A 13,334-nucleotide genomic window follows, 5' to 3' on the forward strand; every position below is an offset into this window, starting at 1 on the left:
TCTGAGAAAAAAGTCAGAATTCTGAGAAAAAAAGTCAGAATTCTGAGAAAAAAAGTCAGAATTCTGAGATTAATCTCAGAATTCTGACTTTCCCATAATAAACAGAAATAAAATTTAAAAATCAATTAACTTTTTTTTTTTTAGTGGCCCTAATCCTCTTCCATATTATATTGTGCTTAAGCCTCTACATTTTGTTTTCTGTAATGTAAATTATACAGACTTTATAGGTTGTAGCTGAAATACCTAATGTATGTTCCAGCACATTTACAGAGGTTATTAGGGGCATGTCTGAAAGGCGCTCCTGTGTGATGAAGGTGACAGTTCCCACTAAGGTCCACCATTACAGGACCCACAAAACTCACGCAAAGACTTTTGCTAATATGGCTCAGAAACTCCAAAGGCTACAAGCAATGAAGATGGAAGTAAGAGACCGTCTATCTGAAGATGCTTCTTCATGAGTTCGAAATCCACAACAAACCAACCCACCAACAACAGAGTGAGTGAAGTAAGAGGGAGAAAGAGAGGAGATGCTAAGTCGGGAACTGTCAGCAGTTTTCCACAGCACTTTTCATGCATCCCTTCTAAGAATCGTGGTCTAATAGACAGGAGTGACAGTGTGGTGGGGAGTAAAGGGGCGGGGCTAGTCACCAGGGGCTCCGTGTGTTGCTTGAGCTCCTCCAGATGCTCTAATATATTCTTCTTTGTGATGATGCCCAACACATTCCTGAAACACACACCTGTTACTCGGTACGCTGCCCAACAACAACAACAAAGGAGTAAACAGAGAAATAACAAAGGGTAACATAAAAAAGAGCAGTCTGAGGTTAAAACCAATGTCAGCTAAAAATAACACAACTGAATAAAAACAAAAAAACAGACAAGGGAGATTTAAATGAAAGCTATATGTAATCATGAAGTATGATAAAAAAAAAACGATGAACTGAAGTAATATTTGATATTTTTCTGATTGTCAGTAAAACTTAAAATAAGACCAAAAATCAGCAGATTTTGGTCTTTTTTCTAAGTTTTATTGAAAAAAAAAGTTAAATTGATCAATTTATGATTAAAAACCAAAAGGAAACAAGAAAATGAACATAAAATAAATACTGCTGCCCTTGCTCCTCTCCTGTGGTTATCACAGCTGACGGAAAGAGCTCATCTGATAAATTCACTATAATCTAGCGCTGCATCATCCTGCAACTTCTCCTTCCCACCAGCAGAGGGCACTTTGTAAAACCACCTCCTTGAAATGCGCACAATGAAAACCATCATGCTGGATGTTTGGACTCCACGTGTTAAAAGAGCAGCTGGGGACGTCTCAATGACTGTTATCCAAAATGGCACCTGTTGTGTGGTTAGTTTTTAGTCAGCAGCTTGGGGGGGGTGTTACTGTTCAGTGAGGGGATTAAAGGTAGTGCAGAACTGCAGTTCGGCCGAGTCATGCAGAATCTGAGAGGCCATGCAGCAATGGGCAGTGAGTACATGAGCTATGGGGCAAAGTGTTTACTCCTGACAGGGAGGGCTGCCCCCCTGTTTTTGGACAAATGGCTAGCTGTGTACTTACCCGTTGTGAGTGACCAGACACTGTCGCAGCCCCAGCTTTCTGAAAATGTCCACTACGATCTCCATGGGGGTGTGGTCCGTGACCGTGAAGGGGCTCATGTCCAGGATGGAGCGCAGTTTGAGGGGCCGGGGGCTGTCGGCCGGCAGGGTGGGTGCGTGCTGGGTGAAGTACACCCTGGAGTTCAACATGATGCCCTCCTGCCTGCGGCGAGCATTTTCTGTTGGATCGAAAGAGAAGCATGTTTAGAGCGCAAAGGAATTCATTAGTCTGTTTTTAGGTTATTTGTCTGCAGTTTTACCTATAGCAATAGTTATGTCCCTACGCAGAGCGAAGCCCACCAGTCTCTGCGACTCCTTAGACACGATCACTGGAAAACCATTATAACTGGTTTCATTGATGATACCCTGCAGCTCCTCGACTGTCAGGTCGTCCTGCGTCAGCACCGCCAGTGGAGGGTCGCTGCTCCGGGGCCTCATCACGTCTCTGGCCAGCGTGGTGTGTGTGAACTCCTCTTTGGCGTCCAGGAAGGGGTATCCGTTCAGACGGATGTGGGCCTCGTAGATTCCCTCGCGGCCGAACGCATCACCCACCCATTTGCTGGTCATGATGGCGGCCATGAGGGGGACGATGTATTCCAGCCCGCCCGTCAGTTCGAACACAATGACCACTAGTGATACGGTCATACGTGTCACTCCACCTAAAGGACATTGGAAACACTTTTCAGAATAAAAAGGAACCGCTTGGGAAAGAAATAAAGGAGAACTCTGACCCACCCAAACACGCTGCGGCCCCCACCATGGCGTAGAGGCCTGGGGTGATGCAGTCCGCTCCAACCTCGCACCACTCTTTGAACAGGAACCAGTCGTGGTGGTAGTAGGCGAGCTGCTCCATGGCGATGCCGACAATTCGGCCTGCGATTGCTCCAATGGCCATGCTGGGGATGAACAAGCCTGATGGTACCTAAAGGACCAGACACAGCGAGAGGTTCAGCTGATTTTAAGAACTGGAGCAGACACCTTTTAGTTTGCTACGCAGGGGTGGATCATGCAGATCACCTTTAGTCCAAAAGTGAATATAGTCATGATGATTTTAAAGATGAGAGCCAGGCAGAGCTGCCACATGGCCGAGTAGACGCCTGGTCCCGCCGGCTGGTTGGGGTTGTCCGTGTAAGCAGTGCTGCCGTTCATCTCGCTGCGGTACTTGCAGAGTGCGGAGGTTTCCAGCGGGCCGCAGTCTGTGAACAGCTCTTTGATCAGCTCGCTAGTGTTCTGACGGGTGTAGGGGTTTGGAAAAGCAACCACTGCTGTTATGGTGGCGACTAGGATCACCTCCAACACCGGGTACTTTCCTAAAGAGAGACAAGAGTCAAACTAATACCTCAACTTAATGCTGGGTTCAAAGAGACTCATGGATCTAAGCACCTTAGCTGGGATTTACATCACAGTTAACATCGAGAATTGGGAGGAGGAGGATAGTTACCAAAGCGTGTGGACTTGCGTCTCCGGCACCAGGCAATGTTTGTTCGGATGAAGAAGGCACCCCAGAGCCCCCCGAACACACCCAGAAGGATGAAGGGGATGAGCTCAAACAGGTACCAGGGAGTGTGATACTCCACGTAGAACAGCACCAGCCGGCTGTTACCGAAGGGGTTGATGGAGCGCAGCACGAAGGCCGCCACCAGGGCGGCGAAGAAGGAGCGCCACAGAGTCTTTAGAGGGAAGTAGTAGCTCACCTGAAGGGAGGCAGCAGAGCGTGGGTGATTAACATTCTTAGTTGTGATTCACAAGTTTTAAAATTCATTGATATCTTAGTCGGGGTACCTCTTCCAAGCTGAAGAGAACTCCTCCTATCGGTGCGCCGAAAGCTACAGAGACCCCTGCAGCGGATGCAGCCGATAAAACCTGAGAAGGCAACAAAAAGGTCTCAATGGACGCTCTATACCTAAAATCCCCAAACATCCACTTCTCACCTCTCGCTTCTTGGCCTCGTTCTTGCTGTACTTTGGGAAGAGGTAGGAGAAGATGTTTCCACAGCAGCAGGCCACATGGACCAGGGGGCCCTCCTTCCCCAGGCTGAGCCCAGACGCCACAGCCAGCACCAGAGTGATGGTCTTAATCATCAGGGTCCACTTACCCAAGTAGCCCCGGATGATGAACCCACTCAAGATTGTCTTGATCTGAGGGCAAAAAGGAACGTTATCAATCCTGAAACGCATTAACCCTGAAGTCAGACAGTAGATGAGCTCATTGTTCTCCTCACCTCAGGGATTCCTGAGCCGCAGGCATACGGAGCGAAAACCTTGACCAGACAGACGGCCAGGAAGGCAAAGGACAGAGCCCAGTAGATATACATGAAGTAGTTCATGATGTAAGAGCCGGGGCCCTGCAGAAAAAAAAGAGCCATAACCTGAAAACCTTAGGATCAACCACGAAAGCCAAATTAGACATAAAAATAATCTCCACTGCTTCAAACCATGAACAGACTCGTAATCAATGTGGACAACCATTTTTTCTTAATCATTAAAGGTCAAATATCTCTACGTTTCAGAAAACTGAAAACCCAGGTTACGTATTTAAACTCTTTCTGCTTATAAAAGTGAGGATTTCAGCTGCTTTGGTTCACCGCCTTTCTTCACAATGACGGCTGAAAACAAAAAGCTTCAGCTAAAACAGACCAGACCGATCTCCCTTCAGCTGACTGTGTAGGTCTACCTCGGCCTGCCCCAATATTAGCTCAGCCCAGCTCTTCCACTGAGTACACTTGTCCCGCTCATCGAAGGTGGTCTCATTGGATGTCCAGCAGCACTGCTCGTGGTTGAACCACATGGCGCTCAGGCAAACCCCCTCCTTCAGGTCATTCATCCAATCAGCAGCAATGTCAATCAGGCCAGCCAAAGCACCTGGCAGAGGGAGAGAAACAGGAAGGAGGAAGATGGGGAGAGAGGATGGAGATAGGGAGGTGAGAAAGCAGGAGAGGAGAGAAAGGAAAAAAAGACAGGAGGGTGGTGAAGCTAGCTTGCCTGTTTAATCTGGACTCAGGCTACTGATAATAAAAACCTTTAAATTATGAAATCTGGATGCAAGATATTAGACATTTCCTTTTGTATATTTGCTTCTATTTCTATGTCTGCTTCTGTCTCCTTGAGCCCCAGTCGGCCTCGGTGGATGGCCGCTCACACCGAGTCTGGTTATTCCTGTTAAAAGGGAGTTTTTCCTCTCCACTGTCGCTACAAGCATGCCAAGTGTGAGGGATTGCCGTTTGTGTTGCACCGATACCAGTATCAGGCAGGACCCCGACCCAGCACTAAAATGGTGGCATCCGTATACCAAGAAAGTACCAACAAATAGAGCACCGATACCATTTTGAGAGCCAAAAGTTTATTCAACTATTGTCACCAATTCCAGGTAGGCAATAAAAAGTTCTACTGGATTCACTTTTTATTAGTCTGTTTCACAAAGGTAGGCAGCAGCTTAACAAAGCCATGATGGCGATTATTTTACATCCAAGTAGTATTCAGTTCTTCATATATACAAACACACATCAATTTCAAACAGATGGTAGTGGTATGGTGTTGGTATTGGGGCCAAAAAAATGGCATCGCCGCAAGACAAATCGCCATCAAGTCAATGAGTCGATGCAATCAACTGGTTTTCCTTAGATAGAAAACTTTAATTAATTAGACTGTATGATCTGGTTGAATTGTAAAGTGTCCTAAGATGACGTGTTGTGAATTGGTGTATATAAATAAACTGAATTGAATTGAATCTAAATTGTGCCTCAGAAATCCTTCAGACTTTTAAAGAGGGATTCTTTAAGAATAACATATTATACTAAATTATCAGAGATTTTCAAAAATGTTTTATAACTAGCAGAGCTAAGCTGGAGCGGTCTAGTCGGAGTCCAGGCGTATAACCTTGTCTATTTAAGTAGGCTGGGTTTGAGCTTATTGACAAAGAGAGTTGACCTCTAAACGTGTAACCTGAGATACCCCGCACGACACAGCAGTGAAAGGAAAGGTTTCCCCTTCAGTTGGAAGAACACAAATGCATGCCACACTTTTCAGATTTCAAACCAAGTATCTTTTTTTCCCCACTTTATGATTTTCGTATACTTGGTGTTGGTCTGTCACATACAACCCCACAGTTTCCATTTTTTTTAAGCAGAGAGTGCTTCTATTTTTACAAACATGAAGTGGTTGGATTGTGCAGCCAAGACAGCCGCACTGTGTCTGGTGACGCTCTGCAGAACAGTGTGCTCGTGAGAAATGAGATCAGAAGATAAGGGAGAAAAAGCAGGCGATGCCTGAGGCAGAGCATGTGAGAGTCACCATCAGGAAAAACAGCAGCCATCTTGATTTTTTTTTTCTTGTTTTTCTCCAATCAACAGGTTTGTTACCTGATGCTAAGCCGGTGAGCGTCACAACCAGCCACCCAGACCAAGCGTCGTACAGGCTCTTGGTGAACTCCCATGCCGACTCTTTCTTCTTGCTGTTGATCTGTGCAAAGAAACAATTATGCAATTAAAAATAAAGGCATCACAAGCACGATGAACAGGAAACTATCGCTGGCTGATATGCAAGTAGGTCGAAGGGTGGAATAAACTTTGTAATCCGCTGGCATGATTTCCATTGTTGACTTAATAAAGCGGTTTACTACAGCGCTTCCTGTGAGGCAGGAATGGCCCGGTCATAAAAACAAAGTATTCAAATATCATTGAAATTCTTATCAGCACCCAGGAGTTCTGCATTGAAAAATGTGAGGAAGGTTTACAAGGACAAAGAGTCAATATTTGAACAAGGTGTTGAAATAAAGAGGTAGAATTGGTAGCAAGAGGAAGCATGGTAGTGAGTATATGAATTATATAAAAAAAATGTTTTAACACAAATGGAAGCAAAGACAAGATTCCCCAAAAATGTATGAAATTTTCTTCCGGTTGCAGAAGATTAAGACTTCCTTTCATTTTTAGACCACTAGGACTATAAATGTAACACACATACCTCATAGGTTAATCAGTAATTTCTATTAAGCTCTTGAGTTAAAAATTCAAGACCTTTTAAGAAGTAGTTGCCAAAAACATAAAGGAAGATGAAGGTAACAATAAGGTTAGGAGCTCAGCTCGGTTCTCTACAGTAACATAAGGTGAACCTCAGGGCTCTGAAGCAATAATTTCATTGTTTTAAAAGAGACATATGATGGACAGTGTGGAGAAATTTCACAGTTTAAAGTAAAAAATATTGAAATGTTTAAATATTCAATGATGTTGCAGAATCTCTACATTCAGAGTGAAGGTAATGTTTAAAAAAGTAACTTATTTCTCAATTTTGACCAAAGATCATGTTACATTTCTTTCACTTTTTACTGTTTGGATCTACCTGCATGGATCTATAATGTCTGTTTTATATAAAAACAGCTTAATCCGGATTTATTTTGAAGATGTATTAAAATGCAACTGTGTGTAAAGAGTGCATTAAATGCTGTTTAGACGCTCCTCTCCAACTCCTCACCTTTCTGTGTCTCTCGCGATCTTTGCACTTCTCGCGAACCCAGTCGATGGTGTGGAAGTCATCGTACGTCCCGACTCCTGGAATGGGTTCCTCCAGGAAGTCCAACAGATGGGTGCTACTACTGGCTGCTCCACCCCCATTAGACATGGCGTAGTTAGAGCCTGGAGAGCAAAATGAGAGAGAAAGACTTGGTACAGCCAACCCACATCCTGTTCGGTATAACTTTCACTTCTCAAAGCTTCAATTTAAGGGGTATAAACCATTTTGTGATAAAATAAACTACAATGCCCTTTAAATCACACCACTACTTCTTTCTAAATGCAAACATTCTAAGTTTAATAGTTTGTTTTACTGTGCAAAAGAATTCAGCTGCATTGTCATCGATATTTTTTACTTTTAATTCACAAAATTGGTTTATTTTTTTAGTTCACTTCTAATAAAAAATAATAAATTCCAGCTCATAGACAATCAGAATGGCTAAGTTCTGCATCAACGGGTCAAAGTTGATGGAAGCTGAAGCTCTGATATGGGCCACAAAGTTCTTCTCAGTTGGTCTCTGCTGCAAACATTGGCAGCCAGGTTAGAAAAGCCTGTGTGGTCATGTTATCTAACCATCTCTGTCTGTTAATGAAGCAAAGGCTTATCTGATTTTTAGGTTTTCAGATCAACAAAACAAAACAAAAGATTTTCCTACAAAACATATAAATACATGCTCTGATGAAACTGGTTTCCTTTCCTAAGACTGTAGACAAAAAACCTGAATTGCTGTTTAGAAAGCTGCATGCATTTCCACAGCTTGAACCTAAACAAGACAAGAAGAACCAGTCCTCCCATTCCATGTAAACCCGCATAATGATCGAGACAGTGGCTGAAGGACACAATATATAACAGGAAGTATTTTGTTTTCAGAAAGATCATTAAAAACTAGAAACACAGCCTAAGATCTATTTAGGGTGGCCTGTTAGTCCACTGCAGACTGCAGTGCACACATAAAGATGGTGGAACCTAAATCCAAACTGTTTAAAGTATCGCGCCATGTTCTAAAGGGAGCTCAGGTGAGCAGAAAATAAAGAAAAAAAACATCACATTTAATTTTCTTTTAATGCCTGATGCAGAAAGAATTGTTTAATGTGAGTTTTACTTTAAATGTTTTTGTGGACAAGTAAAAACAAGCATTTTGCTCATTGAAGGACAAACATAAATATCTATTAACTTTTTGTTGCATGTACCAAAAAGGTAATGAAACTAATTTCCTTGTGAAAAATACCAATATTCATAATTGGTTGGCCTTTAGCATTTGGTTCATCATTTCCCCGTCTAGACTTAACATTACCTTCATCCATTCTGGTAAAGTTTATATTCTAAAATATTCAAATGATCCCTACTTTATGTGCACTAGTGCTGCAACTAACGGTTATTTTGCAAATCGATTAATCTGTTGATTATTTTTTTTTTATTAATCGGAAGGTCAAAGTTTCCTTGAAGATTTGTTTACGAAAACAAACCAGGTGAAACTAAAATGTTTCCACTTGAGGAGTTCTGGATAGAACATACTGATGGATAAAAAAGCTTTTTTAATACTGAATGCAAAATGTTTATATATTTATTCACAATCTTGGTATAGTTACTGCTCTAAGTGGGTTGCTCTGTTATTTAAAAGTCTTTATACTCCAGGTTAAGATTAATTGATTACTAAATGATTTGACGACTATTTCAATAACAGATGAATCACGATTAATCCGATTAATTGTTTCAGCCTGAATATGTTCCCCCAGGCAGATGCATCCAGGCATGCTCTTTTGACTTGGAAAGGTATTTTCTAAGTAAACTAATTAAAAAAGAAAATGATAATTCAGTTAATAATGACTTGGACAACTTGAACAGAAAAACATCAGAAAAGTTGAGTCCGACATAAGATTTAGAAATCCTGACAGATAGAAGAGCAATCTGAGGCTGTAACGTCGCCTACTTCTGAAGAGAATTACTCATCTTCGAAAACAAAGGCAGTGTTGTGTGTAATACTGAAGGGAGAGGATGCAGACAGAGCGAGGAGAGTAGCAGAGATTCAGGCACAACTCGTTTCTCCTCTATGCACGCGTTCAGCAATATCGGCCCGATTCTTAGAAATACGGGCTTCCACGTAATGAACCGAGAATTTTAAAAACAGAACCCACAGCCGGGCGGCGGCAAGTACAAACAAGCTGGCTTAAAAAATAAATGTTGGGATTATTAGGGCTTTTTTTGATAAGCTTCTTGTTATATATGATCATATTGACCTGCAGGGATCAATCTTTGATCAATGAAGATCTAATTGAAGTTTTTTTTTTGTTTTGTTTTTGCAGCTTTTTCAAAACTCACATTTATTCAGTTATAGTTATGCGCATTATAGGAAAGGCTGGACAAGAGGCTTCTTCTGTTGCTTATGTGTGAAGCAATTCCATGAATAACATAAGCAGGGCAAATAAATTCAAAATCTGTAGATTTTTTGGTAAAGAAAAGCCAAAAGGAATCCCGTTTGAAGTTCACCAAAAGCGGTGTCTGGGAGACATGGAAGAAGGTGCGATGCTCAGATCCTTAGACAACTTTTATTGTCATTTTGTATACACAGAGTGTATACAAAACAACATTTCCTTTAGTAGAGCTTTTAAACAGTAAATGAACATTTATCCAAACTGACCCTCGAAAATGTTTGTGTGTTGGAAAAACAACACCAGACAGCAACAAGGAGACACTATTCAAATAGTGAAACACCATGGTGGATGCATCACGTGGTGGGAATACTTTTTGTCAGTGAAAGAAACCAGAAAAAAAAAAATAATAATGGGAAGATGGATGAAAACTAAAGGGAAGGAGAATCCTGGAAAATGTTTGATCAAAGATGTCCATGTATTGGAATGGCCTAGTCAAAGTCCAGACCTAAATCCAATTAAGAATCTGCATAAAGAATTGTGTTAATGATGCATCCAATCTGACTGAGCTTGAGCGATTTTGTAGAAAAACGTGCATAAATTGATGTGAAGTACTGGTAGAGACACTATGGTACAAAAGGTTTGGCAGTTCATGGAAAGCCGGTTTCACAAAGTCTTTATTTAGAGGAGCTGAATATGAAAACACCCCCGACTCTACACATAATTATTTACAAAGAACAGAGAGAAAATGATGAATCCTTTTCTATTAGTTTCACAATTATTCACCACTTAATGTCGCTTTCTCTCATAAAAAGTGAAGTTGGAGGGGTTTAGCTTTAATAAAGGACGGCATCTGCTGTGGATACTGTTGCTTTATCAGGGTAATCATTGGAAAAATATTTGTTTGTAAAGCTGTAAATCCACACTGACCCATAATAAACATTAAGCAAACATAAGCAGGTAAGTGCAGAGTCATAAACTGGTCATAAAGTGGCATCATAATGTGATTCACCTTTAGAACAAGCTGATATTGACACACCAACAATGCTTGACTAATGGTAGATATTTTTAGATCCCTCGATGTGATCTGCTGGGTTTCCTTAAACAGAAAACCTTTTAATTTGCCTGATTTCATTTAAAGGACTCTAAAAGGCTTTGAGACTATCTATGCATGCTGCAAATTTTTTGATTTGATTTGCAGAAGGAAACTACTATTAATAAAAAGCCTAAATCTAAAGATGCTCTGAAAAAAAATGTGTGTCATCTTCAAGCGACTGTGTTGTGGTACAGGTCCTGGAGTCAAACCTGGTCAGAATGAGGGAGACCATCATCTCTGAGAACTCTGTTTACTGAACATTTGAATTAAGGCTGACATTTAAATAACTTGGCTTTGTTTTCTTAAACCTGTGTGGGAGAGGAAAGGAAAACTAGGAAGATTAAGGAGATATTACCGACAACTAAGGAGAAGTAAAGGGGGAGTTTGGACTTTTTTCGTTTAAATTATGCTCTTTTATGTAATGTTATGTAAATCCCTTTATTGTCTGACATTGGAGAAATTCACCTCTGCATTTAAGCCATCCCCTTGGGGAGCAGTGGGCTGCCATTGTGCGGCGCCCAGGGAGCAGTGTGGGGTTAAGGGTTTTGCTAAGGAACCCAGAGTGCAGGCTGTGGGGATTGAACCGGGTAATTGCAACCTTCTCAGAGCATAAGCGCACTTCTCTAACCACTAGGCCAACACTTCCCTAAATAAACCTCTTACAATCAGAATAAATGTAATAAGTTGATGTGATTTTTCTGCTAATCAGCAAATGTAAGCTAGATCAAAGACCTGTTTATATAGTTGTTCTTCTATTTAGAACAACCCACAGGAGGACAGTGAGCACTTGAATGGATTTTATTTGTAAGAATCAGGGAAAACTGCAGGTTTGGTGGCTTGTTTGACATTTCAGGCCCAGTTTCAGAGCTACCAGTTAAATGTAGACTTAAAGTGGTCAACACAAAATTACCGATAGATAACATTTTAAAAGGCTGCAGTTTGGCAAATCAAAAAGGATTTATATATATCAATTTTCAGTAAAAATAATTTTTGGAGAAAAAACAATGTACTGTTTTTTCTGAACTACAAGCTTTTTTCCCATGTTTTGAACCATGTGGCTTATAACAAGGTGGGACTTTTCAGTGGATTTTTTCCCAACCGCCAGAGGGGGAAATCAAAGTTGGAAATGAAAGAATAAGGGGCTAATTTTCATTTAGCACAAGAAGATGCTAACAGCAGGCACGATGGAGAACAAAAGTCCCAAATTCTAGGATTTTTACATTTATTTGCCTCTTTAAAGCTGCCGAACCAATGAAGAGACTGGGCTCAACTCCTGCAGGGCTGAAATGAAGGGCTGACAAAGCCCTATATTTCAGTAGAAGCTCTAGCCGCAAGAAAAAAAAGCTAACGGGAGCTAGCACTCTTCGTCCCTACTCTAGAGCTCCCCCTACGCCGAGTGTGGCTTATGTATGTAGTTTTCCAGTTTTTTCAAAATTTTTAGTGGGCGCGGCTTATAGTGAGGCGCGACCTATAGTCTGGAATATATGGTAATTCTCCAGAATTAGAAAAAATATAAAACTCTAAACATTTTTGACTTTTTAAAGACATGATAGAAGCCCAAGATAGAAAATTAAACCAAGTTGAACAATAAATTATCTGGGGATTTAATATGAATTTTTAACCATGACATAAAAACTGATTTACTGCTTCAAGCACAAAGTACAATTACATCGACAGATAATAAAACAACCTACAGAGCAAAAATGAACTTTTATTCAAAGAACTGACACCTAATTAGTGAGATAAACAGGGAAAACCCTCCTGGCGATGCTGCACCAATGCAATGGAGTTTGAAGAGCGGCATCAGGGAAAGCAAAGCAGTGGTGACGACATGGAAAAGAGAGATTCAAGTGGACTGCCTTGGCATCTCCAGCATAATGCTTTCTATGCTCCAGCAAACATTCAGACAAAAGAAACATGGACACATACACATGAGCGCAGGGTTTCAGTTTCTCCCCTGTGTGTAGGAGCACCATGATGCTGCAGGTTCTGCATTAGACCGACACGCTGCGCCATGAAGACAACGGGTTACTGCTTCTATAAATGAATAACAACGAATAGAAACTGACTAACATGAATCCATTTCTGTTAAATCAACAATGTCTTATAATATTGCTAAAGTATGGTGACCAGCCCTTCTGATGAGTAAATCAGCTCAGGGAGGTTTACAGGCAGCAGGTTAAGACCCTGCATCAGCAGGACTGAAGCAGAGTTAGCCTGCTCAGCCGTCATGTGATCAGGAACTGACCCTAACAACCCGACTGGCTTCTGAGGAGCCCTGCAGCTCAACAACTACAAGACTATAGGAGGACGGAGCAGGAAGGATGGATCAAAGCCCTCAGAAATATCAAAGACACAAAAATGTTTCTTCTGTAACCAGAGGCTATTAATTCAGATATTTAATTCTGACAATAGTATTTAAAATACAAAATTCTGCTTGTTCTTTCATTTCCCTAAATATAATTAATGGATCAGTCAAAATGTATAAAATACTTGTATGAAGAATAGGGTTTCAATAAAATGTATACTTTTATTCTGTACTACTGTCCATGTATTGTTGCATGCATTTTTATTTTTGTTATTAATCATCTTGTTAAAAACGTAGCTTTGACTTTAAAATGCTTTAGAATTAATCCTGCTTGTTCATGATTTATATAGTTAAAAAATTTTTTGTCAATATTTAGTTTTGAGGCAAACAATCAACAAGAACAAAAAATACGTACAAAAAATTAAGATTTTCAGTATTTTACCTGTTCACTGATT

At 41.0% G+C, this 13,334-nt stretch overlaps 1 protein-coding gene across 7 annotated transcripts in view; it reads right to left on the bottom strand.

Moving 5' to 3' along the window:
* clcn3 (chloride channel, voltage-sensitive 3) overlaps positions 1–13,334 on the bottom strand; it is a 39,774-nt gene that overhangs the window by 6,992 nt on the left and 19,448 nt on the right. For 5 of the 7 annotated variants that reach the window (XM_015375469.1, XM_015375472.1, XM_015375471.1 and 2 more), the window contains 12 exons: positions 7,068–7,228; positions 5,960–6,059; positions 4,276–4,463; positions 3,824–3,946; positions 3,534–3,740; positions 3,385–3,465; positions 3,044–3,296; positions 2,620–2,912; positions 2,338–2,524; positions 1,863–2,261; positions 1,565–1,781; positions 649–724 (listed from right to left, as the gene is read on the bottom strand). In XM_015375469.1, coding sequence (XP_015230955.1) covers positions 649–724; positions 1,565–1,781; positions 1,863–2,261; positions 2,338–2,524; positions 2,620–2,912; positions 3,044–3,296; positions 3,385–3,465; positions 3,534–3,740; positions 3,824–3,946; positions 4,276–4,463; positions 5,960–6,059; positions 7,068–7,228 — 2,285 coding nt within the window. The remainder of the gene's footprint in view (positions 1–648; positions 725–1,564; positions 1,782–1,862; positions 2,262–2,337; positions 2,525–2,619; positions 2,913–3,043; positions 3,297–3,384; positions 3,466–3,533; positions 3,741–3,823; positions 3,947–4,275; positions 4,464–5,959; positions 6,060–7,067; positions 7,229–13,334) is intronic. The other 2 variants (XM_015375473.1, XM_015375475.1) reach the window with 1 other exon arrangement.

This window comes from Cyprinodon variegatus, unplaced genomic scaffold, assembly GCF_000732505.1.
Source record: "Cyprinodon variegatus isolate N-32 unplaced genomic scaffold, C_variegatus-1.0 Scaffold119, whole genome shotgun sequence".
In the NCBI taxonomy this organism is placed as follows: domain Eukaryota; kingdom Metazoa; phylum Chordata; class Actinopteri; order Cyprinodontiformes; family Cyprinodontidae; genus Cyprinodon; species Cyprinodon variegatus.